This window comes from Chaetodon auriga, chromosome 24, assembly GCF_051107435.1.
Source record: "Chaetodon auriga isolate fChaAug3 chromosome 24, fChaAug3.hap1, whole genome shotgun sequence".
In the NCBI taxonomy this organism is placed as follows: domain Eukaryota; kingdom Metazoa; phylum Chordata; class Actinopteri; order Chaetodontiformes; family Chaetodontidae; genus Chaetodon; species Chaetodon auriga.
In genome coordinates, this window is record NC_135097.1 from 5,447,413 (window position 1) to 5,474,352 (window position 26,940).

At 46.4% G+C, this 26,940-nt stretch overlaps 1 protein-coding gene across 3 annotated transcripts in view; it reads left to right on the plus strand.

Annotated features, from left to right (window-relative positions):
- Positions 1-26,940, plus strand: part of pacs1 (phosphofurin acidic cluster sorting protein 1) — a 51,198-nt gene that overhangs the window by 19,525 nt on the left and 4,733 nt on the right. Inside the window, exons 2-20 of one of the 3 annotated variants that reach the window (XM_076724516.1) lie at positions 8,560-8,647; positions 9,219-9,308; positions 10,157-10,282; positions 14,127-14,271; positions 14,351-14,442; positions 15,405-15,482; positions 18,424-18,483; positions 21,009-21,169; positions 21,987-22,080; positions 23,082-23,165; positions 23,396-23,517; positions 24,350-24,485; positions 24,824-24,928; positions 25,060-25,166; positions 25,716-25,870; positions 26,045-26,258; positions 26,341-26,383; positions 26,485-26,527; positions 26,629-26,770. In XM_076724516.1, the coding sequence (XP_076580631.1) occupies positions 8,560-8,647; positions 9,219-9,308; positions 10,157-10,282; positions 14,127-14,271; positions 14,351-14,442; positions 15,405-15,482; positions 18,424-18,483; positions 21,009-21,169; positions 21,987-22,080; positions 23,082-23,165; positions 23,396-23,517; positions 24,350-24,485; positions 24,824-24,928; positions 25,060-25,166; positions 25,716-25,870; positions 26,045-26,258; positions 26,341-26,383; positions 26,485-26,527; positions 26,629-26,770 (2,085 nt within the window). Of the gene's footprint in view, positions 1-8,559; positions 8,648-9,218; positions 9,309-10,150; positions 10,283-14,126; positions 14,272-14,350; positions 14,443-15,404; positions 15,483-18,423; positions 18,484-21,008; positions 21,170-21,986; positions 22,081-23,081; positions 23,166-23,395; positions 23,518-24,349; positions 24,486-24,823; positions 24,929-25,059; positions 25,167-25,715; positions 25,871-26,044; positions 26,259-26,340; positions 26,384-26,484; positions 26,528-26,628; positions 26,771-26,940 lie in introns of all 3 variants that reach the window. The other 2 variants (XM_076724518.1, XM_076724517.1) reach the window with 2 other exon arrangements.

Consider the following 26,940-nt stretch of genomic DNA (forward strand, 5'->3'; position numbering starts at 1 on the left):
ATCTTAATATAAAAGCGGGAGGATAAAAAAAATGATTCAGCGCTGCTCTGCCAAACTGTTGACATCGTTACAGGCTGTCTCCACTCAGCTGAGAGCTATTTTAAGACTGTTGTTAGTGAGGAACCAAATGCTTGTTATTTTTGCTGCCTGTGAGCATCCACACTACTAGATATTGTTGATCCCCCCCCCCCCCCGTCGTCCTCCGTTCGTTGCCTATCTCGCTCTGTCTCTGTCTTTACTTGGTGTTTGCCTGCGCCTGCTTGTGTGTGCTCTGGATTTCATGTACAAGTTAATTTCTATGAGCATGTTTATCTTTTGTGCCTCCATGTGTGTTTGTGTGTGTTCGTGCATGAGTGTGTGGAGATAAGCTCATTGAGGACCTCGGGATCTCCCCATGTGAGGTTTTAAGCCGCATCAACTCCCACTACTTCACATGAATACATGTACACCAACTCTAAAGTTAGCGTTGGGTCACCTGGATTTCAGGGGTTTGAACACTGTGAAAACTTTGTTGGTTATTTTGTGTGTGTGTGTGTGTGTGTGTGTGTGTGTGTGTGTGTGTGTGTGCGTGTGTGTGTGTGAAGCTCGCCCATAAATCTGCCAGGATCAAAGTGACTCTGGAAAGGTGGCAAATAAGTGGATGAAGGGAAATAGGGTTTGGCTGACCTCACTCCAAGTTCTCAGACTGAAACACACACCGATCACACTCTGGTGTTTGTGCTATCCCTGTGTTTGTACGTGTGTGCGTGCACGTGTGTGTGTGTGTGCGCGCGTGCATGCATGTGTGTTTGTACCTCTTGGCCACGCCTGTAGCAAGTGCATTTCCTCTAGATTGCTTTAGCGAGTCTCGTAAAGCACGAATTGTCCGAGCTTCGCGGTTGCCTCGTGGTTAAGACACATGCTGTTTAAGTGCAGCGTGTAGCCATGGTCCTTTGCTGCATGTCTTTCTTTCTATAAGATAAACAAACACTTAAATAAAGGCTAAAACTCCCTTTACACAAATGATGTTGCACAGTAGGTGATGGTTAAACCGTGCAGTGAATCCGGCCCTCAGTCACGTTGTCGCTCCTTCACTTTAACTGTCAAACAGGCTTTTTTGTTGGCTCTGCGTCATTGTCCTCTGAACGACACATGATGAAGGTTCAGACTGGAAACGCAGCATGAGCCATTGTTCAGTCTGCAACGTTTTCCAGAACTTGTTTTGTCTTGAGACTCGGCTCAGTGTACTGTAGGTAATCCGTCATACATTAAACAGCGTGTCCTCTTTTGCTTTTACGTGGTTATGTAACGGTGCTGTGGTATCGTGGTTAAGAGCAGGAGCTTCCTTGAGAAGGCTACCTTGACGGTGCGTTTGGGTGTTTTTGGAAAGTGTAGAAAAAATGGACCCTAACGACATTTTTGTCGTTCATTGCAAAATTTAATTTGATTTTGAAAATTCAGGTTGGGAACAGAATAAATGTGGGCTTTAGAGTAATTGCTGCTGACATATCATTCCACTAATCACGATGATATTATCACAGTGTGTTTTGCAAAATTCAGCCCATCCAAATGACTGTTTAGCCCTCAACCAAATTTTAATTAAAATCGAACAAAATGAGTTTGTTATGGTTTTGTTTTCCATCTTTGAAGAGTTTAGTCTGATGAAATGCGCAACAATGGCACACAGGTTGTTGCTTTCACATTCATTGGCCTGAAATTAACCTGAAGCTGCGATGAAATTGGTTTTGAGGATCAGGATATCGTAGATATTGGACCTCACTGTGGGTGTGTGTCTGGAGTGTTATGCCCGGCTGTGTGTCAGGGACGGACTAATCCATGTTATGGAATGATAATGAGTTTGGAGGAGAGCAGCTTGGGAAGCTAATAAAGTAGGAGGGCAAGACTCTTACTCTTCCTGTCAGCGGCAGCACCGGTGCTGCCATTGATCACAATTACCGAAGGGAGGACGGGGCGCGGTGCTACTTAAGAGAGGAGGTGGGGCGGAGTGGGTGCTAAGGGGAAGGACAGGAGTTGAGTTAGTGTTACGTAAGTGAGGGAGAACGGCAGAAACTGTCCTTAAATAAGGGAGGCGACAAGCCGCTGATGACAAGAGGAAGAAGGGAAGAGCAGATTAGGAGCAAGGAGCCGAGGAAGGAAGGTGATGTGGGAGAAGAGGAGGGATGTGGAGCGTTGGGAGTCAGAGTTAAGATTAAGGAGAAGCTGAGGGAAGAAAATAAACAAGAGGACGTGGCTTGAAGGTCAAAGGACTGTTTTCCCTCTGTACTGTGCACTTAACGTGTTGTTTTGCTTGTATGACACAGCAAGGTCACACCTCCAAAGACGGACCTTCCTCTTAAAGCCGCAGGCAGTCACACGTTTCGACGTACACTCACAGCTCTGCGTAAATCCCTTTGAAGCACATCTTGACGCTTTTATGCTTAAATATTCTCATATTAATTTCCATCATGTGGAAGTCATGGCAGCCTTTGTGTAATTGGCAAGCCTCCCGCTGTACTTTAAACTAATCTGCTGCTGAAGTGATTAGACAGTTAATGGATTAGTTGCTTGGCATAAAATTAATTGACAGCATCGGCATGATCTCTTAATCATCCGAGTCTTTTCTCAAGCAAAAAATGCCAAGAATTTTCTGCTTCTAGCTTTAAAAAATGTAAAGATTTTCTGCTTTTTTCTCTTTGTTTTGAGCTACATGCTAACACGTTTTAGCTTAGCGTGAGAGCAGGCTAACATCTGCTAATCAGCATTTAACACAAAGGTGAGGATGGTGGAGATGTGCTAATTAGCTTTGCAGGCATTTGATCATAAACCAAAGTATTGGAGAAATTCATATTTTGACTTAATGATGGCGCTCGATGAAAAGTAAAGAAAATATTTGGATTTTCTCTTGTGCTTTTCACACTTTGCCACCTTTTACATATGTAAGAAATGTTCTTCTCATCCAAAGAGGTGCTTCGAGCTTCTTAGTATGCTGGATGTTTTTTTTTCTTATGGTTAATGTTGGCTCAACACTACTCCTTGAGAAGCTATTTTCGACTAAAGATGATTCAGTCGCTTGTAAAAACTGCCATAAGTGACAGATAAATCAACTAAATGAACCCTCAATGCTATTTTTTGCTTTTAGTTGTTGAATATTTGATGTGTTTGCGTGCGTGCGACTGTATTTGTCGCCTTAACGGATGCGCTTCCTCAGCGACTGGCCTTTCCAGAAAGTCAGAGGTCAACCTTCCCACGGACATTATTGAACCGTTCTCCGTCAGCTCCCTCCTTTCATCCACCCATGCCTTCTTCCCTCAGCGGATAAACAAAGACATAGCAGCGACTGCTGGAAAAACACGAGGCGTTATCACCCAGAGGGACAGTAAAGATTTATTTAGTGGATGTGAGTCAAGCATGGGGGTCTCCTCCAGTTTGTCCTATAGAGCCATGAAGACTTTCTATGACAAATTGATGTACTCAGTAACCCACCGGGGACACAAACATACTGTTCCTCTCCCACACAGCAACACTGTTTGATAGCGTAATATGCAAGACAGTTTCACAACTCAAGGGCATAAATTAAGATCCCACATGTGATGTTGACAACCAAGGATGCATCAGACTGATAAATCTGTTCATTTACAAAATGTGAAAATGCCCCTGAATGATTCAGAGCTTCTTTTATTTTTATTATATTCAGATAAAAATGGTCTGAAATATAGAGCAAAGTGAACATTGGAACCAGCGAGTATTTGGCTTTTTTGCCTGTGTTACGTTCCTGTTTAGGAGCTTTGACCAAGAGCCCAAAATGATCTTTAAAACAGGGAATATATGATATTTTATTTCTTCAATGTCTTAAACAAGTGTTGATTAAATGTCAGCCAGTCAATTTATGGATGAATCGATCATATCAGGTGAATAAGAATAAGAATAATGCATGGCATCCTCACCGTGTACTCGAAACCATAAATGCAGAATATGCATATTTGGAGGGGGGTGGGAGGTGTTTGGTTTAGACATCTGTCAATCAAACAAACGCACCCAGACAGCTACTGTCCACTGAAAGTGTCCTGTTCACTGGAACTGCAGTTTGTACACGTACACACGAGATTCACGTTAAAGAAGTGAAAGTGGCGTGTTATGAGGAAAAATGTGTTGACAGGTTTCTCGAGAGAAGTTCCGCCTTTTTTCTTAAGAGGAGTTTTTTTTTTGGAGCCAGCAGCCATTAGAGGAAGTGCAACTTGATTAACTTCCACCTCGGCTTTAACGTCGGCTTGTGGCAGCTCCGGCTTGGTCCAGTTAAAACAGCAGGGAAAAACCTGCTTGCATCTCGGTTTTGTTTATCATGTGATGTCGAGCGCGCCGTAACCGGGAAGCTGCTCCTCCGATCCCGCATCCTCGACACGACGTGTTAGTTTTGTGAGCAGAAGAGGAGCAGACCTCGCTCAGACAACATCTGCTGGTGCTTTTCACAGCTTGTTTAATCCTCAGCGGGTGTCAGAAGGGCGAGGCTGGCTCCACCAGACGACTGAACGACTCTCGGGAAGTTTAGACAACCACAGAAGTGCTTTTTAAAGTACACATCTGAGTAATTACTGCTCTACACCTTAACTGAACACGAGCCCCTGAAGTACACGTGGCGTTCAAGTCGTGAGAAAACGAGTGACAACATGGACGCCCGGATTAGATATAGATGCAACACGCCAGACTTTCTGACATTTTGTGAAGTATCACTGTAAAAAACAGACTTGCATCCAGGAGATTTAGACTCTACTGGGAATTAATCAAAGCCCTGCCATAGACGGACAAATTGGTTTGTTATTTTTCTCCATGATGCACTGCAGCCAATAATTATATGCCAGCTGTTGCGGCGTAGAAGCAGGTTTGTAATTATTTCTGCAAGAAAGACGATGCCGTGCTCCCGTTTTCCCCTTCTTGGTCGTTCAGTCGGAGGTGGTCTTCCCTGGCTGGCGTGCTGCTCGTTGCCCTCGTAACGCTGCTGTATTTGCCTGTTCTTTCGCTCAGATTGATAATAACGTGTCGTGACTGTTGAGGTGTAGTGACAGGCTGTCGAGGAGACGAGGCAGAGAAGTGAGAACTGGACCGGAGAGGAAGTGTTCGTGGCAGGCGGGCTGTTTTGACCTTTAGCATGTGATTCCCCTCGTCAGATGTGCTCACAAGTGCTGTAACAGTGCGGCAGTCGAGGCTTTGCAGAGGGGTTTACAGTAGTGAAACAATGCTGGTGTCACTGCTGAGGCTTCCCAGCAGTTTCCCTGTGAGCATATTAGTTGTTGTGTAGCCAGTCGTGCTTCTGTTATCATCTGTTTCCTCAGGGATGTACAGTGCTGAAGCATAAGACATAGAAGAGGTGTTTTCCCCCTGAAATTTACCATTACGAGCGCTTCTTGTTAAGGTCTGGATGGCGCCCTGTATGCTGCATTAATGTCCTTTGTCAGCCACAGCCCTCTTTAAGTGGTGAACTGCACTGCTTGTGGTTGTTTCCAGAGATGGCAGTCGACGTTTTACGCAATCTTGCGGCCTGTGTTACAAAACTATCAGCCTCTCCAGCGGCTGTTAGCGTGCAGCTCTGTTCCTGCGTTGAGATGTTTGATCCTTAACCTGATAGTGTGAATGAATAAAAGTACAATTCAGCATGCTGCTCTAATGGAAGGCTTGGTGCGGATGTAGTAATGGAGAAATCCCTCTGGTGCTGAGCAACAATGAAATACACCTCGGCTGTTTACAGTAAGTTTATCTCAAGGGGAGTTTTGAATTTGTCCAGCCGTTACATCACGCAAGTAATGATCCACCGAGCAGCTGATTAAGAGACTGGTTTTGTGTGACAGTACGCCTCGTTAATGCACTAAATTGAGAGGTTTCTCCAGGCAGCGAGCATCATCAGGATGACATCTTATTTTGAGATTTGATTCATTGTACTCTACGATCCAGGAGCTTTAGGACCCTCAAAAAGCTATAACCCACAGCTATGATGTCCGATGATGAAGGTCCCAGCGGTGCCGTAAACATTTACTGTCCTGTCAGCTGTGATTGATCACAGTGTGGGAGGGAAACGCTGCAGAGCAGGTACAGACCAGCGACGTCCTCCTGATGTGCAAAGCATACAGAAGCATATGTGTTGCTTTTAGGTCCCCCCCCCCCCAAGGATGTGCTATAGTTGAAGGGATCCTTAAAATCTGTTGGTACGTGGACTCGTCAATTTATCAATTTGTCAATAGACAGAAATGACTCAGCAGCTATGGTTTGAGCTACTCTCTAATGTAAGGATTTGCTGCTTTTCTTCATCTTATATGACAGCGTATGGGATATCACTCAGTGGCCACTTCATTAGGTACATTAGATACCGCCATCACTGCATTCGTCTTTTTTCCATTCTTCTAATTTGTCTTTGTCTGTTCGACTGGAGGACAGACAGATTGTCCCCTCCTCTCTCACCCCCTCCATTTCTCCACCCCCCCTTGTCTCCCGAGAGGCTTACCTCAGGTGCTTCAGCCCCGTCCCAAATCGACCCTGGCACCGGGCCTCTTCTGCCTCTCCTCCACCTTGATTCACTCCACTCACATCCAGCAGGTGTAAGCAGAAGCTGCACTTAGCCGCCTCTCCACCAGAGGAAAAAATTGATTTGTTTTTATTCATAGGCTCAGCCTCTCCTGGCCACTTTGATCCCGAGCAGAAAGCCTCGGGAGCGAGGAGAAAGGCTCTCGCTGTTTGTCGCCGAGTGTTAAATTAGTTGCATCAGCTGTCGGGCCACTCGTCCATTTCGGTGTTGGGATGTGAGCGCTGAAAGAAAGATGAAAGGCAGCAAATGGGGTTTATTTGGAGGACGGCCCAGGTGAGATGAGAGGGAGCTGAGGGCGGAGAGGTGTGAGGCAGTTTTTCCGTCCACTCCGCCTGCCTTTAATCTTTGTAGTTTTCATTACAGCTCGCGTTAGAAGTTTGAGCGTAAGTGTTTGTGTCCTGGCACTTGTTTCTCGATGTCCCGTCCAGACTCTTGATCTATGCAGAGCTCTGGCGATCATCATCGATCGTATTGCTTGATTGCTTATTGCTTCACACCCGTCGCAGCAGGGATTTGGGAGTGATGGTCGCGTACTGGTGGAGGTGGGGCCTTTAAGGTGGTGTATGAACAGCAGCAGTGGTGGACAGTCTTTGCAGCAGTTTGCCATTTTTACATGATAAAATCAGTCTGTTTTTGGGCTCTTGTTGTGTGACACCAAACATTACTCTTAACATAATAAAGTACTGTAGTATCAAAGTGGATTTTCTCAAAAGCCACCTTTTGTTTTTTATCTTTGCAGTGTCAGACTGTTCGTCTGTTTCTCAACACACTGTGTCAGCCTCTGTCATCCCCACATCTCTGTCAGTTTTCACGTCTCCTGCTCCCTCCCTGTCTCTTCTGCCTCCATTGTCTGACTGCTTGCCAGTTTCCTCCTCTTTGCATTCATTGCTGTCTCTACATCTTTATTTGTCATTTTCTTCTGTCTCTCTCTCTGGTCCTTTGTCAGCCCGTCTGTCTTTTCCTTTTCCCTGCACATCATTCTTCGGCGTAATGTTCTCTCTCTATCTCTGTGTTTTTCCTTTGTTTTCTTGCTCTTTCTCCAATTCCCTCCAGGCAGCCCCAGCAGGTCTATTTTAGTGGTTTACTTTCTGTCTCGAGCCCCTGGAGATGAATTATTGAACAGGCTGACCCCTGGCTGCACAGCTGCTGTTTGGGTGGGGTCTGTCTGTGTGTCTTTTCTTTGTATGCCTCTGTGTTTTTGAACAATTACAGCATTTCTTTCTTTCTTTCTTTGCCATTTCTGTGCTCTTTATGCTACAGTAGGAAGTATGTGGCTAAGGTACAAATGTTAGTGGTGTCAGCTGGAAAAAGGACAGTCATATCAGCGCTTTCCTGTCCTGATATCTCGTGTTTGCTCCCTGATCTCATTCCTAATCATTTTCCCCTGTAGATAGATCAAATTCTTCTACATTTTGCTTTTTTTTTGTGAATCTTTTTAACTTCAGCTGTTGCTCTGCCCCTGCACGTCCAGCTTAATAAGGAGCAGCGGCTCATTTACTTGCAGAAGGACGAGGTGATAGTGCTGATGACTATTCTTGAAATCGAATCTGTGATCTTTCATTTGCAGAATGAGTTTTTCAAACCTGTAACCCCCTCGGTCACACAGCTCGGGAGCTCAGTTGATGAGATGGAGCCAAAGATGCGAAGCTGCTGCTGTGCTTTTACCTTTCATGCTTTTACACTGAAAAGCTCAGTTTCCACATCGTCAGTCAAAAAAATGAATGTTTTATTTGGAGATGTGTGTGTCTGTTGTCTTTCACTACCTTTTGAGAGCTTCTCGTCCGTTTTGCAGAATTAATGCTCACCAGAGGGGATTGTATAAGTAAGCACAAAAACATGAGTAGGTGTTGATTTCTAATGAGTGTGCCGTCCACTCATTGGTCAGCCCCGGTAGCTCAGCTCTTCAGGGAACGACTGGACCGCCGCTGACTTGTTGATCACGTTGCGTTGACGCTCGGAAAGGCAGCGCCGTGTCCTCTAATCCGAGTCGTCCTTGTGTTTGCCCGCAGGTTGTTCAACCTGACTCTGAAGAAGCTGATCATGCTGAAGGAGCTGGACAAAGACCTCACCTCTGTGGTCATCGCCGTCAAACTGCAGGTAAGGGATGTCTACAGAGTTAGTCAGTGCTTCCCCCCTCCTACTTTCTTCAGGGGCTCGGCCACCTCCGTCTTGTCCCTAATTGAAGAAATACCCAAATACGTTGTTGACACACAGTACAGTTTACATTGTTTAAACGATGCTGTGGCTGCGCTCCCGGTTTCTGCTCCTTGCCTTGTTTTGTCTCCTCACCATCTCCATCTTGTGTTCTATCTAAGTAAACCCATGAATTCTCTGCTCTTTCTGGCACATAATACACTGTAAGCTGTTTTAATTCTTCCTCCATGCTGCTGCTGCCGCCGCCACTTGCTCAGTCTCCCCCCTCTGCTCCTTCCTATCAGTCAATTTCCTCCCCTTCTCCTGCCTCCCTCCCTCCCTCCCGACCTCCTCTGCTCCCACGCTTCTCTCGCTGCATGTGGTTGATGAGAGTTCATTGTTTTGACTCTGCTGGAGTTGACTCGGGCATGCTAACAGTAATCTTTCCATCTTTCCCCTCTCTCTTTCCCCGCCCTCTTGACATCCTCTCTTTTGTCTTTTCTCTCCGTCCCTCCTCCTCCTGTCGCCTACTCAGGGCTCCAAGCGGATCCTGCGCTCCAACGAGATCCTGCTGTCCTCAGCAGGGCTGACAGAGACCGACCTGCAGCTCACCTTCTCCCTGCAGGTAAAGACGAGCTTTCAGAGACCCTGTCAGTCAAAAACAAACACAAACTTTGGACAGAAATAACGTAGAAGTGTAAGTTTTAATATCTTCTTATGGGTAGCTTTATCCACTATTTCCAGTCAGGGAGCTCCTGAGTGTTAAGTATTCCTATCTGTCCTTAACAGTGTTGATCCAAAAATGAATCTGTTAATTTTGTTTTGCTTCCAAAAACATGAGAAATGTTGTCCAGGTGCAGAGGCGCTCCATGTAACGAACATCAGACCCCCGCATGCATCAACACTCACACGGCGTGTTACATCCACTACCTCTGTGCATTCAGGCTGAGCACGGTTAATGTAACTCCCAGGAGGGTTTCTTCTGCTCTAAATTATCCTTTCCAATTTTCATGTTTCTAAATGCTGCTAAAAGGTCAGGGAGTTTCTCTCTCTGGATCTTTCCGAGTGCAGTGAGCCAGACATTATACATTATACATTAAACTTTCCACACTGCCGAGAGGAAGCCTATTAAAAGCGGGCAGCGGAGTGCTTTCATGGCTTTGAACATTGTTACAGCAGTCGGTTTTTGTTCCATTTATAGTGCAGCCGGTGAGATCCTTAATGATGGGTTATGTCACAGTTTGTGACGAAGTGGTTTGACACTTCAGGGCGCCGGAGACAGGTCAGCGGGTGTGAGCTCCTTATGCAACGAGCCAGTTAGATCGGCATAATTATCACGACCTGGGAAACAAATGTCACCGCTTTATCAGTCTTATCTGAACCTGTCCGGCAGGTCAGACCCCCCCCAGCTGTTTACGTGCATGCTTATCTCTGTTTGCTAATGTGTGTATTTGTGTGTATTTATACCTGCAGTACCCACACTTCCTTAAGAGGGACGCCAACAAACTTCAGATCATGCTGCAGCGACGGAAGCGATACAAGAACCGGACCATCCTGGGCTACAAGACGCTGGCGTTGGGACTCATCAACATGGCCGAGGTATCACAGCTCGGTTCAGGAGATTCAGGAGAAAATCCATTCGTTGAAACTCTCAGGGACGATTTTGTCACGTTTTGCTCGATCAGTTGTTTCATTACACATCGCAGTTTCCTCAAGCCTAAGAAGATGTCTTGATACCGCTTGTTTTTAAAAGCTCATACAGTAAATATTCAGTTTATTATCACACAAGCCAAAGAAAAACAGCAAACGCTCACATCAGAGAAGCTGACAGCAGGGACCGGCAGCAGTTGTTTGAATGATTAATACATTATCAAAGTAGTTTGTTATTACTCTGTCGATTTTATTTGAGTGAGCAGTTAATTGTTTCAGCTTTAAACTTGGCCGATTATCCTTGTCTTCTTTCAGCTGCAAACAAATCTTTTGAGTTTAAATAATCTGCTCCTGTAAAAGTGATAGTGATAATAATAATCTTGGTATTTCATTTGGTTAAAGTCTAACAACTAAAGAACAGTTCATCCTACGTAAAGTGTAGGGCGTTTGCACTTCAAAGTATTTTCCAAATGAACGGATAATTTGCGGTTGCGTGCTCGCTCGGTGGAGGAAAGGCTGCGTAAACGCACACAGATTCATGTCTTGAAGCTCCTGCGTGGTACATTTTTGTGTGTTTTCAGCACCGAGCACCTCCAGCAGCAGCAGATGGAGGTTGAGCTGCATGTTTGAGGGCACGTCAGCTGTGAGTTGTTGAGTCAGCGGAGTCTCACCCTCTTCAGCCGGACAAATGTCCCAGCTGATCTGAGCTGTTCACCCGACAAACCACCGGTCACAGGCTCATTTCCGGAAACACGCGGCCTCTGCCTTCTCCTTCAGTCTCTGTTTGACTTTCGCTAAGTGCCGGCTAATATCAACCAGAATAAAGGGAATCGCCTTCTCTCCTGCGCTTCTGTTCTTCCATATTTCTGCTTTATCATTCGGAAACTTTTATTCCAAACTTATTTAGCACTGACCTTCACTTAACCTTCAACTCAATCCAAGCAAGTGCACTTTTAAAAATCGGTTTTTGCTCTTTGGCCCGGCGTTCTCTTCTCAGTCGCCATAAATGTCGCCATAAATCAAACTTCCAATTAAATATTAGCCTCTTCTGCCAAAAGCTCCTCGCGTTCTCCGTCTCTCACAATGTGAAACCTTTATAAAAGGCCTGTGACTAACGGCCGTGTGTCTGTACATGTGGACGTTCCTTGTGCTCTGCGAAGGCCTTGTTGGCTTTTCATTGGCCAAAACACCTTGAACAAACTGGCTCACCACAAAAGACTTTATGAAAGAAAAGGACACGAGTACAGATCCAGAGGTGGGTTCGGTCTCCAGGATGTTTGCACATTCAGCACTCACATCAGGCTTTTATCAAGAGCAAATGGAACCAAATACAATGTTAGAATAAGTCGATGCGAATAAAGACGCCGTTCTTTGGAAGCCTTCGGCGTGTTCCTCCAGGCCCTGTGATGCCTGCTGCGTGTCCGAGGCTGCCTCTGCGTATGAAATAAAGTCAAATTTTATTCATGAAGCTCTTTCAGCAGACAGGCTGAGCTGCAAAGTGCTTTACAGAGAGCAGAGGCCACGAATACAGACTCGTACGCGTGAAAGGTTCAAACTCATTTCCTTCACAGGAACAGCAAAAGTGTCTGCAGGATGAACTCCTGTGGAAAATAATGTGCTATAGGGGACGTTTCAAAACGTCTTTTTGATCGCACCGTGCTGCTCCAGTATGACAGGCAGCTTCCACTGACCCAGCAGGTATTGTGAGGAAGAACCTGTTTGAAAATTCGCCCGTAAACTTCAGCTCCTACAAAATACAGATTCTCCAGAGTCTTTAAGATCTGTCTGTGACACACTGAAAAGATGGATTTGCGCTTGATTACGTCCATTATCAGTCAATCTGCCGGTTATTTCCTCAAGTCTATGGAACATTGAAAAGTAGTGAAAATGCCCATCACAACCTCCCAGAGCCCAAAGTGAGGTCCTTAAGTTGTTTGTTGCTGATGTGCAGATTTCTGAGTGTAAACAACTAAAAGGAAGCTGAAGACTCAAGTTGTCTCCAAAAACCAGTACACTGCAGACCTTCTGTTCACAGCTCTGTATGAATAAATGAACGTAAATATGGCGAATTCGAGCCGGTCTTCTCCTATTCAGGGTTAGAAGTCAATTAAGAACAGGAAATAAACTCTAAACATGATCTTCTCACTTCGATGCTACTGCTCAAGTGAGGCTGTTAAAATGTTATTACTGGTTATTTTTATGTGCGCCGTGAAGTCACTGCTGAAGAAGCACAATTTCACAAGAAGTAAATGTAAGTGAGATTAAATAAAAGATAAAAATGGCGTGCATGTATTGGTACGGGCCATTTCTCAGCATCGTCTTTTCCTCAAAAATACTTTAAAAACAGCTGCCGGGGTCGTTATTTTTAACAAACACTCATATTAATCACGCAGCATCGTGTTACCTTGGAGTTTTTCCATTTAACTAGCATTTGCATAACATCAGCTCCCTCTGGCTCAAATCTTGCTTCGTCACGTCCACCTGGGAGCGCATAACGCTGTGCAGTAATGGACACTGAACGCTGTAATTACCCGTGTGATAAAAGTATGTTTTAGAAAGAATTCACTGCCCCGCGTTCGTTGAGGCGGTAGTTTATCTCTGCGAGCGCTTTTTAATGGACTTGACAAAGCGACGGCAGCGTTTTAGAAGATGAACCTGCTGTAAATCCTACAGTAGATTTACTCTCTGAGAGATTGAGGGAAATCAAATATGCATATTGCATCTTCGTGATGTTTGCCTCGTCAGATTTGCATAATTGTCTTTCTGACTGGAAATGGGTTAAAATTAGCCGCAGCTTTGAAAAGCCGGCGGCGGCGTCTGCGTCAGGTTAGCGGAGCTTCATCTGCGCGTCTGGATGTATAGCAGTGATGTCTGTCTTTAATGTGTGGCTGAGGCTGTCTCCATAATAAGCTGCTCAGACTTCATTAACTCTCTGAGTGTGACCAGACTGCTGAGAGAGGCTGGATGTCAGTTAGATGCACACACACACACACACACACACACACACACACACACACACACACACACACACACACACACACACACACACACACAGAGGAGATGTGATGCTGCTGTTTGCCGCAGAGAGAAACGTGCTGCCTCACATGTTCATGTTTTCTCCGTCATGGTGGTGACAGTCTCTGGTTTTCTTAATCCCTGACTCCTATTTTTGTGTATCTCCTCCTTTCTTTCTCCTCCTCGTTCCCTTATCACGCTCCTCTCTCCGTCCTTTATTTTCTGCCTCTCCTCCTCTCGCTCCTCTTCCTCTAAGTTAAATCACATCCAGTGTTTATATCCGCTGTGTGTACTGGCGGACGACACTTGAAATAAGTCTCTTTTTCCTGAATATTTCTATAAAAGCTTTACGGAGTCTGACTTTCTTTCCTTCAGTGCTGTCTCATTTCCTTTTGCGTCTCATCGAAGAAAACGGTTCATATCAGTTCAAACGTTTTCTCGATTTCTCACTGACTTTGCAAATGTGCATCTATTAAACATTTAAACAGACTTTGTCTTTTCATTTTATTTTGAAAATCCATCAATGACATTAAATCCCTCTTGTATTCTCAGTGAATAGTTTCATGAGGTAGATGATGAAATGATATTCTGTTATGATATGAGACTAGGTACCATGTTTGGGTTTTCTTGCCTTCATCATGTACCTTGAATAGTGTTTTTTCCTGATTTTAAAGGCTGCATGTTGAAAAGCATTCTTCAGCTCATCTGGCGTGCTTTTCCTAAAAGTTGTATGTATTTCATGCAGCTCACGACAGCGACCTTTTTTCCCCACGTCCAGGTGATGCAGCACCCCAGCGAGGGGGCCCAGGTCCTGGGGCTCCACAGCCAGCTGAAGGACGCCTCGGTGCCCGTGGCCGAGATCCGAGTCTACTCCCTGTCCAGCCAGCCCATCGACCACGAGGGACCGAAAGCGAAGATGTCTGGTGAGCGCATGGTCTTACCACATCTGTCTTCTCTCTTTCAGCGTGTCCCCGTTCCTCATGTGTCCCCCTGTCTCTGCAGATCGCTCCCCAGACATCGACAACTACTCTGAAGAGGAGGAGGAGAGCTACTCGTCAGAACAGGAAGGCAGCGACGACCCCATTCACGGGCAGGTATGTCCATGAATGTGTGGACGAGGGCTACAGCGCACAGTTATTAGAAAGACTTAGCGTAGAAAGACACATAAACAGCGGCATCACGATATGTTTCACCACAGACGTGTAAAATAAGTCGTTAAAGTACAGAAAAGTCACCCCTAGAAAATGTAAATCTCGAGTTGGCAGGGGACAAGTCCCCAAACAGGCTGGTGTGAGGACAAGCCGAGAGCTTTGAGGTTTTTTATTGCGTCTCCTTTTCTCTCTTGGCTTACGAGAGAGAGAGAGGGTGACGGCGCTCGGGGGATGCGAGGGGGATCGGCGCCCATCGGCGCGAGAGATTGGAGGAGGGAGTGAAAGGAGCAAACAGACAGTGGAGAGAGATAAGGAGGGAGCAACAAGGCTTTGGAGGCCGGATTGAAAAGGCTGAAAGGAGGGATGGAGGGGAAGGCTGAGCGGTGGGAGAAGAGGGGGCCGGTGGCGCGGAGGTGAGGGGAGCTGCAGCAGGAGTGGAGCAGTGAGACGAGGCTGGATGAAGAGGAAAAGAGCAAATCTGTCACAGCCGAAGTTCAGCGTCGAGTTAAGGGAAAATTCCAGCTAACAGTTAGCACGAGAGGTCAGAACGTCGCGCTCTGAGCGAGGGTCTTCCTCGTTAGCTGCACTTTTGGTTTTAGCTCAAAATGAAGTGGCTCAGATACAGTCGGCTTGTTTACAACCTGTGTGACGCTCACGCTTCTTGCCCTGTTGCTGTTCTATCAGTGCCGCCATGATCCCGACACCTCAGCAGCACTTTGATGAATCACATCTTACCACAATTAGAAAAGAAGTCCGACGTCTTTCTGTATTTTTCTCATTGTTAACTCGTCTTTTGTCCCTGTCTCAAGACTGCCTGATGTCCCTGACCTGTCTGTGGCGCCTGGTCTCCACTAAAGATCTTTGAACATGACTCACAAACCTCCTCCTCTGTCTCCTTCTCTCAGTATCTGTATGACGAAGAAGAGGAGGTGAGGAAGAAGAAGCCGAGGCGTAAGCTCCCTTCCAATGCCGCCATCACCAGAGTAAGAAAAGCTCCCCTCTCCCCTCCACCCCCTCCACCCGTCTCTGTTTCCCCTCCACCTGCTTGTTTTGTCTGCAGAGCAGTTTGCTGCAAACCTGCCTGGTGAAAAAGCTCTTTCAAACAGATTTGATTCGACTGGACTGGACCCTCATCTGCCTCCTGCCTCACCCCATTCAACCTCTCCTCCTCTCTCTCCTCCTATCTGCTCCTCTTATCTCTCCTCCCTCCCTCCCTCCCTCCCTCCCTCCCTCCCCTTTTGTTGGTTTTTCTATAAATCCATTTCCTCCCTCTCAATCTGGATACATGTAATTCAGGCCAATTTTCCAGGGAGAAAACATTGAGACAAGGCACCATAAACGCTCGCAATAACATTAAGCACTTCCTCAGACGCACACACACGCGCGCACACACACACACACACACACACACACACACACACACACACACACACTCAGCAGGCGCACAGATTAACACAAAATTGTCGACAACTCAGAAAATTACAAAGGACCTGCAATTTGCAAGGACAGCGGCGTATTTTGCGTGTGTGTGAGTGTGTTTGTGCGTGTGTGTCTGTGTGTGTAGCTGCAGGAGTTTGTCTCAGCAGGTTATTAATGGAGCACCCCTGTGGAGGTCTCCGTGAGGCTGTCACTGACGCTCCCTAACACCACCACCTGTGGACAACACACATGCACACGCACACACAACATAACCATAATTTCAGCTCTGCTGCAATTGAAGAACACACACACGTTGAGCATGAACACACACTGAAAAGCCGTTTCAACAGAGCCTCTGCCCTGTACTGCAAACACACACACACACACACACACACACACACTTACACACACGCACAGAGTCGTGTTTCCATTACTTCTGGGGACATTACATAGACTTCCATTCATTTCTTACAGACCGTAACCAGTGCTAGCTTAAACCTGACCTTAACCAAAGTCTTCACCCTAAAATTTAATAATCAAGGTGAGTCCCCACAATCTGACTGTGAAGAGATTTATGTCCCCACAACATAAGTAATACGTATCCACACACACACACGCACACACAGAGAAACATTTTCACCACCAGAGTCCGGCGTGAAGTCGACCCTCTCCACTCTCCAGCAGCAAATTGGGACACAACCTCCAGAACAGCGCAGCTCTGTGCAGCCACTCAGACGTCCACTCATGCTGCTGATGAAAGCTTTGCTCAGAGCTCATTGTCACCAAAAACACCCAGGCGTTTCAAAGGGAGCGTTACTGTTCAAGCTAGTTTTCTGGGTTTCCTTCCGTAAGAAAAAACACAGTTTAACCACGGCGTTCACACCACGTTAATGGTTTTCTGTCTGTTTATTGGTTTTCACCCATTTTTATTCATTTAAAAAGAGTAAAGTCTAAAATTTAAACAAGTGAAAACACTGCATGCATACTTGAACACATCCTCCTGCACTGACAGATGGTGACGTCCAATTATAAGGAATTAACGAATTCACGTTTCACTCTGTCAACAACAGTCAGGATCCCCATAAACTTCCTCTCTGGCAGAAAATTAGGAAAGGTCACTTTCATCTGCTGCATTTGCAAGAATGCCAGTCATGGGCCCGTGTATGTGAATGAACAGAGTGGCCGTTATCCTCGCCCTCCTTATGATATTTATCATTTTATATTGATATAGTAAATCACCATATAGTCAATTTATATGGCTACAATAGCTTGATACATGCAGAGGTATTAGTGGGATGGCTACACTGGTGTAAACGGATGTCATCATGACACATTTGTGAGCATTTTAAACCTGCTATGGTGTCATAGTGAGTTCAGCTCATTGTTTATCTGTCCGGCTGCACCACTTAAACCACATCCTAATGTAGGATTTCCCAACTCTCCTGTTCGTTTCAGCTGTCTTTTGTCTCGTTGAGCAGCAGAAAAGTGACAGTGAAGCAGAGGAGAAGGTTAGCAGTAGGCTGTCAGTCTGACAGTAAATGTACAGCGTAGGTTACAGCGTGTCAGTTAATAATGCTGCTTCCTCTCAAGACCAAGAAAAGTGAAGGGTGTTAACCCTGAAGCCCCTCTAACAGCCCAGCCTGGATTGAAGCTTACAGTCTGCAGTGGAAAGCAGATCCAAGTAGGTGTGGGTTAAGTACGGGCTGCTGAAAGAGCAGTGAGAAAGCAGGCTGCTGCACTACCCGCTTAGCACCACAGTTAGCAACTACGGTGAACATAGCGCAGCACTGAGCAGCTAAAGAGTCAGGTATATCCTCCAGGAGCTGGTGGAGACCAAAAACAGAGCTAGAAGAGGGTGAATGTATGACTCCATCAGACACCTGGAAACATGAGCCTAAATGAAAGTCAGTGTTGTTTTGTTTCCGCAGCCCCCAAATGGCCAAAACATCATTTACTGCAGGTTTAAAGAAAGTTTTGTGGGTCTGAAAAGAACTGAAATCCACCGACTGTCATAGTTTAATACGGTGCAGCTAAGAGTCATGTTTTCAAGCTGTTTTCAGAGGTCGTGCACAGAAAACGAATGCGTCGTTGAACCGCAGAGACTTAGAGAAAAGCACATTTGAAGAAAACCCTGAGCCGCTGAGTCACTTCTGATAGATTCGACATGCACTGTACATCCCTTTCAAATCAACGACCCTTTGTACTCATTCAGGCGAACATCTGCGATGGGAGCCATCGACTCGATAACCTCAATGACGCTCTCACATATTCCAGTTTAATGACACAGCATGCGGTCACACGCGTGCACAGCGGCAGCGTTGCTTTATGTGACATGCAGATATATGTCGCGCTGCTGTATCCATTAACCGCTGTTGTTTTCGAGTCAGCGAGCGTGAAAAGAGGCCTCAGAAATTACGGTTACATCCCGCTCCTGTCATCTCCTCCTCCGCCGTGCGCCCCCCCTCCCTCCATCTCCTGAGCTCTTTTCATTTTCTGTCTCTGCAGCAACCCAACATCAAGCAGAAGTTCGTGGCCCTGCTGAAGAGGTTTAAAGTCACCGATGAGGTAGGTGCCGTTTTTCCCTCACCCTCCGCCCGACACGCTTCCGCTTCACGCGCGAGGCTCAGACTCAGGCTCAGAGCGTGCGTTTGGCTGAAGTCGACGTGTATTTCGGTTCGGCTTTAAGAAACGCGGAGAGGCGTGTGGGAGAGAAATGTGGCAGAGCAACTGAGATTCAGCTGGCAGCGCAGAAAAACAACAACAAAAGAGACGCTAAACATTGACGGTTAAAATAGAACGGGAGTGTGTGTGTGTGTGTGTGTGTGTGTGTGTGTTTAATGTGTTCATGTGCTTCTGGAGCGCTGCCACCTGAATGTGTGTGCTGGGTCGGTTTGGGTGTGTGTTTGTGTGAGCTATGAACATGTTGGGGTTTGTGTGGGTGCTTTCCTTCTGTTTTTGTCACTCTTGATCTGAATTTGTGCCTCAATATCCATGTTTTCGTGTCGTCTCGTCAGTTATTTTCTTTGTGTTTTGCTAAATCATGCAGTATTAATTGTGTTTACTTATTAATTGTGTACTCATGTCATTTCTGTTGTGTATCTATCAGTTTTTTTAGTATTAAAACATCTAAAATGCAGCATCTATCAAACTTTATATCGATGTTTATGCTATTTCTTACATGTACATGAGCTTGTGCCTTTATGATTCATCACTTAAGTATCAAAGCATCGATAACTTCTCCTCCTGACAGCAGGAGGTTACAGCTTCTCTTATGATAACTGTTATCACTGCTCCCAGTATTACTTTGCTGTTATTTGATGATGCACAGCGTGATGCACGGGATCACGTTTGGCGCCGATAGTGACGGATAATTCAACAACAATAAGCTTTATTTGCACAGCACTTTTCATACAAGAAATGCAGCTCAAAGATAGAGAGAGAGATGGAGTAAGGATGAAAACTAAAGCCAGTGCATAACACGAGATGGGAAATAAAACCACTGAATAATAGTGATGAAGTAAAGTACAAAATCAAGTTAAATACAACAACTTAAAAGAAGTACAGCAGTGCATCAGTGGCAAAGCGTCAGGCCTACAGAAGGTCAAAGGCTACAGTGAAAAGATTAGCTTTTAGCTTTAAAAATGCCTGACATCATTGTGTTCAGCAAGTTAATTGCTCTGATTTGGGAACATTGCCTGAAACCAGCAAACAGGAAACGCCAGCGGAGGATCGTGCGCGCTTTAAACGCACCTATTCCTGCTTTTTGAAACAGAGACGAGGGCGGACGGTCACATTTTTACCCAAACAGTCTGTCGTAAACATCTGTCACTGCTGCAGACAACGTCCAGAGTCACCCTGGAGCTCATGTACTCACTGCACAGGCAGAGATGAGTTCCACAGATATAAATACACATTACTGTTACCTGTCTGACATACTGGATCAGTATTGGTGCAGACGATCCACATAATTACTGTTTCGTAGCAGAGGAACTTTATAAACCCTCTGGGACAATTTCAGTTTGACAAAATAGTCCCAACTGCAGGTCCACTCACTTTACTTCTTTTACAGCTTTCAACCATCTTTCACTGCCTTCTATCAGGAAACAGAGTCTGCCTGTGAGGCTTTAAATCGAGCATCAGTAATCCCTACATCCACCTGTGTTTACGCACATGAAGAAAACCACTTCAAGCCCAGTTTTAGCTGGTCTTTCGGCTGGTCTTAAACAGCTCTCTGCGACGTGTGGACACCTCCCGTCTTTCACTTTTACTTCTCACTGTGTGTGAGACTCAGACTTGCAGAGCCTCGTGGGGGAAACCTGGCAGCGAACAGTGTTTATTATTACTGCTGGGATCAACGAATCTCTGCTCTGTACGGGAAGTTATCGCTGCTCGGTTGAGGTTCCTCTCCAGGCATTGATTAAAACCCTGAAAACTCATCTCTGTTCATCAGAATTAGAAGTTTTTTTTATGAGAGATTAGATGTGATACTGTACCTTTGCCTTCGTGTAGTGTCCCAGCCTCTGTCTCCACCCTCCCTCCACCCTCCATCTGCAGCTTCGACGCTGCTCATCAAGCACGCAGACCTCACCGGCAGCCTTAACTATCTGACAAATTGTTTTGAGTAATGTTCGCCGTAACTTTCTTCATCAACGCCCTCGAGCCACATAAAATCCGAAACTGCCGTCGGATTTCGACGCCAATCGTCACGTGACTTGGCCGCCTAACGCTGGCGAGCATTATCTAGCACGCTGCAGATTTGTTTGGACACAGTCAATAAATAAAGCATGAGAGACATAAACCTGCTGACAAGTTGGCTTGTACTGGCTGTGTCTCCAGGATAAATGGATGGAAAAGCATCGGCCTTCGGTGTGTGTTTTATGTTAAAACGGCGCTCCAGGAAAAGGCGACTGCAGGCTGCAGATCCTTTGGTAATAGATGAAGACTCACCAGTTGCCAGAGTGCAAACTAGATTTTTATATGAGGGGGTCTTTGGGCCACTGTTTTGATAGCTTCTTCATGTGTGAACAGAACTGATCCACGTTGCCTGACCAGTGTATGTTTGACAGTTGTCTCCTCTGTGTTTCGTCCAGGTTGGTTTTGGCCTGGAGCACGTGTCGAGGGAGCAGATCCAGGAGGTGGAGGAGGACCTGGACGAGCTCTACGACAGCCTGGAGATGTACAACCCCAGCGACAGCGGGCCGGAGATGGAGGAGACCGACAGCATCCTCAGCACGCCCAAACCCAAGCTACGGTAACGGCACAGGCTCACGCTTAGCATCAGGACACCTCATGCTCACCGAGCTCCACATATCTATAAACACTTCGGTGCCGCATGCTTGACACAAACTGCATGTCTCCATTGACGATTCAGAGCCCCCTCTGCTGGTGAAAACAGCTCATTGCATCCACATAAATTGAAGTTTATTTGAGCTTTATATGAACAAAATTGAGTCAGTTAACTCTGAGCTAGTGATGCAAAATATATACAAAAAAGAAATGTCACCCCCAAACATTTATTTAAAGCATAAGTTCAAGAAAAAAAGCCAGTGAAAAGTCAGAAAAAAGTCTGAAAGCATCAGACTTTAAAAAGTTATTTAACTTATTTTTAGTCCTTTCTTCTGATTGTTTCTCATGCACTTCCTATTTTGCTCTGGACTATGACTTCCTGCCCCTCTTATCTTATTAGCCTCCAGATAAAATACAAAAAATAGCTCTATTTGATGGTGAAAAGTGTAGCTAGTTGTAAAGTAGTGCTGTGAGACTTGAAAACAAAGGAGCTCCATAAATAACCATGAAAGACTCGTCTGTTTCTCACTGTCACAGTTCTGTTAAGGTTTATATCAGGATGACAGACGTACAAGAACGTGTTTGTTTTAGAAGCCGCTAATAAAGATATTTTTGATTACATTTTGATAGTCACAGTCTGAAAAACGCAGGTGTAAATGATAAGATTCATGATGGCTGAGTTCCATTCAGCTGCTTCAGTTTGTTTTTCGTACTCAGAGTCAAAATGTCCGCTGTGATCGTTGGTCTGAAGTTGTCTTCTGTGTCTTCCTGCGTGCGCTCAGGCCGTTCTTTGAGGGGATGTCCCAGTCCAGCTCGCAGACGGAGATCGGCAGCCTGAACAGCAAAGGCAGTTTGGGTCGAGACACTTTCAGCCCGGTGAGTAACTCAGATCTGGTGGGGGGGGGGTGCAGCAGCAGCTGCAGCATCAGCAGCAATTTCACTTATGAGAGCTGTGGGGCGTTCAAGAAAACCTCAACCGTTTGTGGTGCTTTCTTTTGGGTTTTTTTTTTTTTTTTTTCCTCCGCCTCACCGGGAGCTGAGCGCAGTAAAACTTTATTGTCCCCAAAAGGCTTCTGCCTTCGCAACAAGCCCTCGTTTAAAGTGCGTACAAAAGACAGGTGCTACAGGTGCAGCACGCAGCTGAGACTGTATAACAGCTGAAAGGTTTCCTATAAATGAAGTCAAATTTTTAGAGTTGTTTTTCCTCCTTAGCTCCTCTGAATGTAGTTGGGAGTTTTTACCCATAATGCCTGCCTCATCCCGCTCTTCAGAAGTCATTCACATTTATTATGAATGCAGTCGGCGTGAGTCAGAGCGCTTCACACTCACAGTTAACATGTGGCAGGATAATGAAGTCAGCAAGCTGTACCAAAACACAGCCACTAAATAGCATACAGTGACATCAAATAGTGTAAGAATACACCATGAAATGGTTCAACACAAGCTTGGAAGCAACATGCGACTCTGCATTGACGTGTTAAATATCCAGAATCTGAAGCCCATGAAAATCGCCCAGTGGGGGAAGCAGTGTGCAAGTATGAAATATCAGAAATGTCTCCTTAATGGAGCAGAAATCCAATAGCTCTTTGACGGTCTCCATCTGCTCGATAAAAAGTGTGTTTAATCTCGCCGGGCTGAATGGATTTCACTGGATGTCTCGCTGCTTCGCTTCCTCCTTTCACAGTGAAGTGAGCTTCTGTTGTGGCTCGTGTCGGCACGCTTCCTAAAAGCATGTTTACTTTCATTTCACTGAGTCGTTGTAAACCAGTGTATTAGTGTGAAACACCGTGTGCAGCAGACAAACTACATCGCAGCTTTAGATTGCTCGGGATGTTTTCTTCTGTGCACCGACTGACTGCCCTTCTCTCGTCTTCCAGCAGGGGGAGCAGCCTCCTCTGGAGAAGATGAAACCCTCCCGCAGCCGCAACCTGGAGGAGGCATTGTCTGAGACCGACACGCTGGTACGACTCCTATAGTGTGTGTGTGTGTGTGTGTGTGTGTGTGTGTGTGTGTGTGTGTGAAGCAGAGAGAATTAATGGTGTCGGGGTCTTTGTTGATATCACTCTGGAGGAGACTCGCTGCCGTCTGCGCTGTAAGTGAGACAGATTGAGAGAAGAAAGGGAGAAACGGTCTCTGTGTGCGTGTGTGTGTGCGTGTGTGTGTGTGTGTGTGTGTGTGTGTGTGTGTGTAGGAGCTAACAGATCAGGAGCTGTTCGCTGAGGTGGGCCCCTGCATCATGGTGTCAGTGGCAGAGAAACCCCGTACGCCCCTGAAGAGCAGCAAAAGTGAAACCCAGGCCATGCCGTCGCCCAGGTAAACAGTCACCTACGATTACAAAGAAACTGTGCAAACTGTGAGATATTTCATCATTAAATAACTACGCGTTGATTAAAATCAATGAAATGAACCATCCTCACTCATGAGCCCCCTTTCATACCCAGCCATGATCCTGTCACCTGACACCAGTCAGCCTGTGGTTTTTGATCGAGTGTGTGTCAAAGAGGGTCAGAGGATGATCACATTGTGCTTAATTTATGTTTCACAGAGTCCAAACTTTTTTCAAATTGTTGTTAGATGCTGAGTAACCCACACGAGTGAGTCACCGCTGGCTCTCTGACTGTTTCCCTCGCTCTCGGTCGTGTCACCCCGATGATGTCTTTTAAAGCGACTGACTCAGAGGAGTCGGAGAAATTCAGTCTGTCATTATCATGGAATTGCCTATTGTTGGGGCCCAGCAGTGGCCTGATCTGTGAGGCCGAAGAACAAAAATACGTGTCAGTTGCTTGTTTTATTTCATGTGTCTTAAAAGACGGTGAATGCGGCATCTTTTTTTTTAATGTCCCCTGGAAACAGAGGCACAATGCTGTGTCACCTTCTGTGTCTGAAACCGCAGTGACAGACGCACGATATCGAATCAATCACACGTTTGGGTGTGATGCCACTGTGTGCACGTATATGTATGAAGCACACCCACACACTCACAGTCTTTCTAGGGACAGAGAATAGAGACAGCTTCACTTTCATTCATAGAAGGTTAACAGCAAAGATGAACGGTGACAGTGAAATATGCTCTAGTCTGTCCCCTGCATTTAAAACCCACTGTGTTGGATATGCGTGATGTCACTTGAGTCTGTTTTTTCGCCAGGTTGGACGGAGGCCACACGCCCAGACAGAAGCGCATCAGCACACCCATGAAGGAGAGACAGCTGTCCAAGCCTCTGAGCGAGCGGACCAACAGCTCAGACTCCGAGAGGTCCCCGGAGCTGGGACACAGCACGCCGGTGAGTTGGCGTTTTAAGAGGCTTTCCAGGGTTTCACCGCGAGCTCCAGCGTCGTTTTAACCCAGCATACGGGAAGGAATCGTGCTGTGCGTCAGGATTCCCTCAGAGGGATTTGAGCTTTCGCTGCCTTTGTTCTGTGTCCTCCTCCACCCACTCCTCTCTTGTCTTTTCCCAAAGTAAAGAAAGCGTCCTGATAATCTATGACTCGCTCGGAGCGCAGAAATGAATTATGTATGTGCCGATGAGTCATCTGCAGACTAAATGTGTTGCTGTAGGGCGGTTCACGTACTCTGTGTGTGTGTGTGTGTGTGTGTGTGTGTGTGTGTGTGTGTGTGTAGCTCTTGAGGAAGGTGGTGTATGACCAGCTGAACCAGATCTTGTTGTCGGACTCTGCGCTCCCAGAGAGCCTCATCTTGGTCAATGGCACCGACTGGCAGGGCCAGGTAAGCCTGACTCTGTGTGTGTGTGCGTGTGTGTAAACATTTGGTGGGGGTTTTCCATCAGACGCCTCACTCCTCGTGTGTGTGTGTGTGTGTGTGTGTGTGTGTGTGTGTGTGTGTGTGTGTGTGCGCAGTATGTCGCAGAGCAGCTCCAGGTGCAGAGACACCCGGTGGTGTGCACGTGCTCGGCGGCTGAGATCCAGGCGGTGCTGTCCGCCGTGCTCACTCGCATCCAGAAATTGTGAGTGTCTTTCACGCACACGCAGAAACACACACGTTCTGCGCTAAAAGCATCTCTTCGTTAGCAGGATGACTCATCATCTCGGTCTTTTTTTCCCACTCCGAGCCTCATTTTTCTGTTCTCTGTCGTGTGTTTGACATTTCTTTCTTCTCCCTCCTCCTCCTCATCTCTGCCCTCGTGACTCCACGTCTGTAACTCTGTTCTGTTCATCTCCCATTTCTTTTCCTCTTTTCTCCTCCTTCCTCTGTTTTGTCTCTTCATCCTCTGGTGGTGGTTGAGATACAAGCTGGTTTTACATTTATGACATTACATTAAAGAGAATTATTATATATCTTGTGTACATCCAGTGTGGTACAAATACACGTCAGAGGTGTTTTAAATTAAAAGTTAAAAGTAGAAATATACTGAAGGACTTGATGATTTGTTGTCTCGTCTGCGCTGTTTACTGGAGGTGTTTTTCAAAGGCTTTGACGGATGAGACCGTGTGACGGAGTTCCAGTGGATCCACCTCCACACTGATAGCACCGCTCTCTCTCTCTCTCTCTTTAGCTGTAACTGTAACTCGTCCATGCCCAGAGCGGTGAAGGTGGCGGCGGTGGGCAGCCAGAGTTACCTGGGAGCCATCCTGCAGTTCTTCGTCACCCAGCTCGCCAACAAGACGTCCGATTGGCTCAACCACATGCGCTTCCTGGTTGTGCCTCTGGGTAAGGGGGAGGGGCTTTCTGTGTGCGTGCTGGTTGAGTGTGTCTCGTCACTGATTGGCCTGATTACGGCGCTGCAGTTACACCTCATAAAAAGGATGATGTTCACTTTTTATTCGTGTTTTTGTTCTTTTTCTTTCCCTCCCTCCCTTCGCTTCACTCCATCGTCCCCGTCAGGCTCCCATCCGGTCGCCAAGCACCTCGGCGCCCTTGACAATCGCTACAGCTCGTCCTTCCTGGACGGCGCGTGGAGGGACGTGTTCAGCCGCTCTGAGCCGCCTCCTACAGATCAGCTGGACGTCGCAGGAAGAATCGCCCAGTACATCAGCGGAGCCACAGTCACGCACCAGCTGCCCATCGCCGAGGCCATGCTCACCTGCAAACACAGGACGTGAGTCCAGACGCAAAGACAAGCCAGGCTGTCCCACACGGTGGACTTTCTCTGACCTCCTCTGTTCCTTTTCTCCTTTCAGGCGAGATGAAGACTCCTACCAGAAGTTTATTCCTTTCATAGGGGTGAGATGCTACTTTTGCTATCACAGCAGGATGGGAGAGAAAGTCTGTCTTGTGCTGATCATTCAGGTGTTTTTTGTCTGACCTCACGTGTCGTTTTCCAGGTGGTGAAGGTCGGTCTTATCGAGTCCGGTCCGTCTCCAACAGGTGAGGAAACAGTTTTGACGCTCGTCCCAAAGCTGAGATTGAATGACAGGTTTGATTCAGCTGTTGAAAAAAGCCATAATGTTCGTTTTGTGGTCATCAAGGAGACACAGAAGAGGGCGTGGCGGTGAGCTTGGCCGTCCCCTCCACGTCCCCCCCCTCCCACGGCTCACCCACAGGGATGATTAAAGAGGCAGCCACGCCGCCCTCCTCCCCGTCCATGGGCAGCGTCCTGACCGTACAGGGGTAACTCTGACCCGACTGTTCATCAGAAGCCTTTATTTCTCGTCTTCTCCTTCTTTATTTTCCTGTTTCCCCTTCATCCCTCCTCACCCTCTTCATCACTGGTGGGAAAATTAATCGTCTTTTAATTCATTCAGATCCCACAATGTAAAAATATTGCATGTACTGTTTAT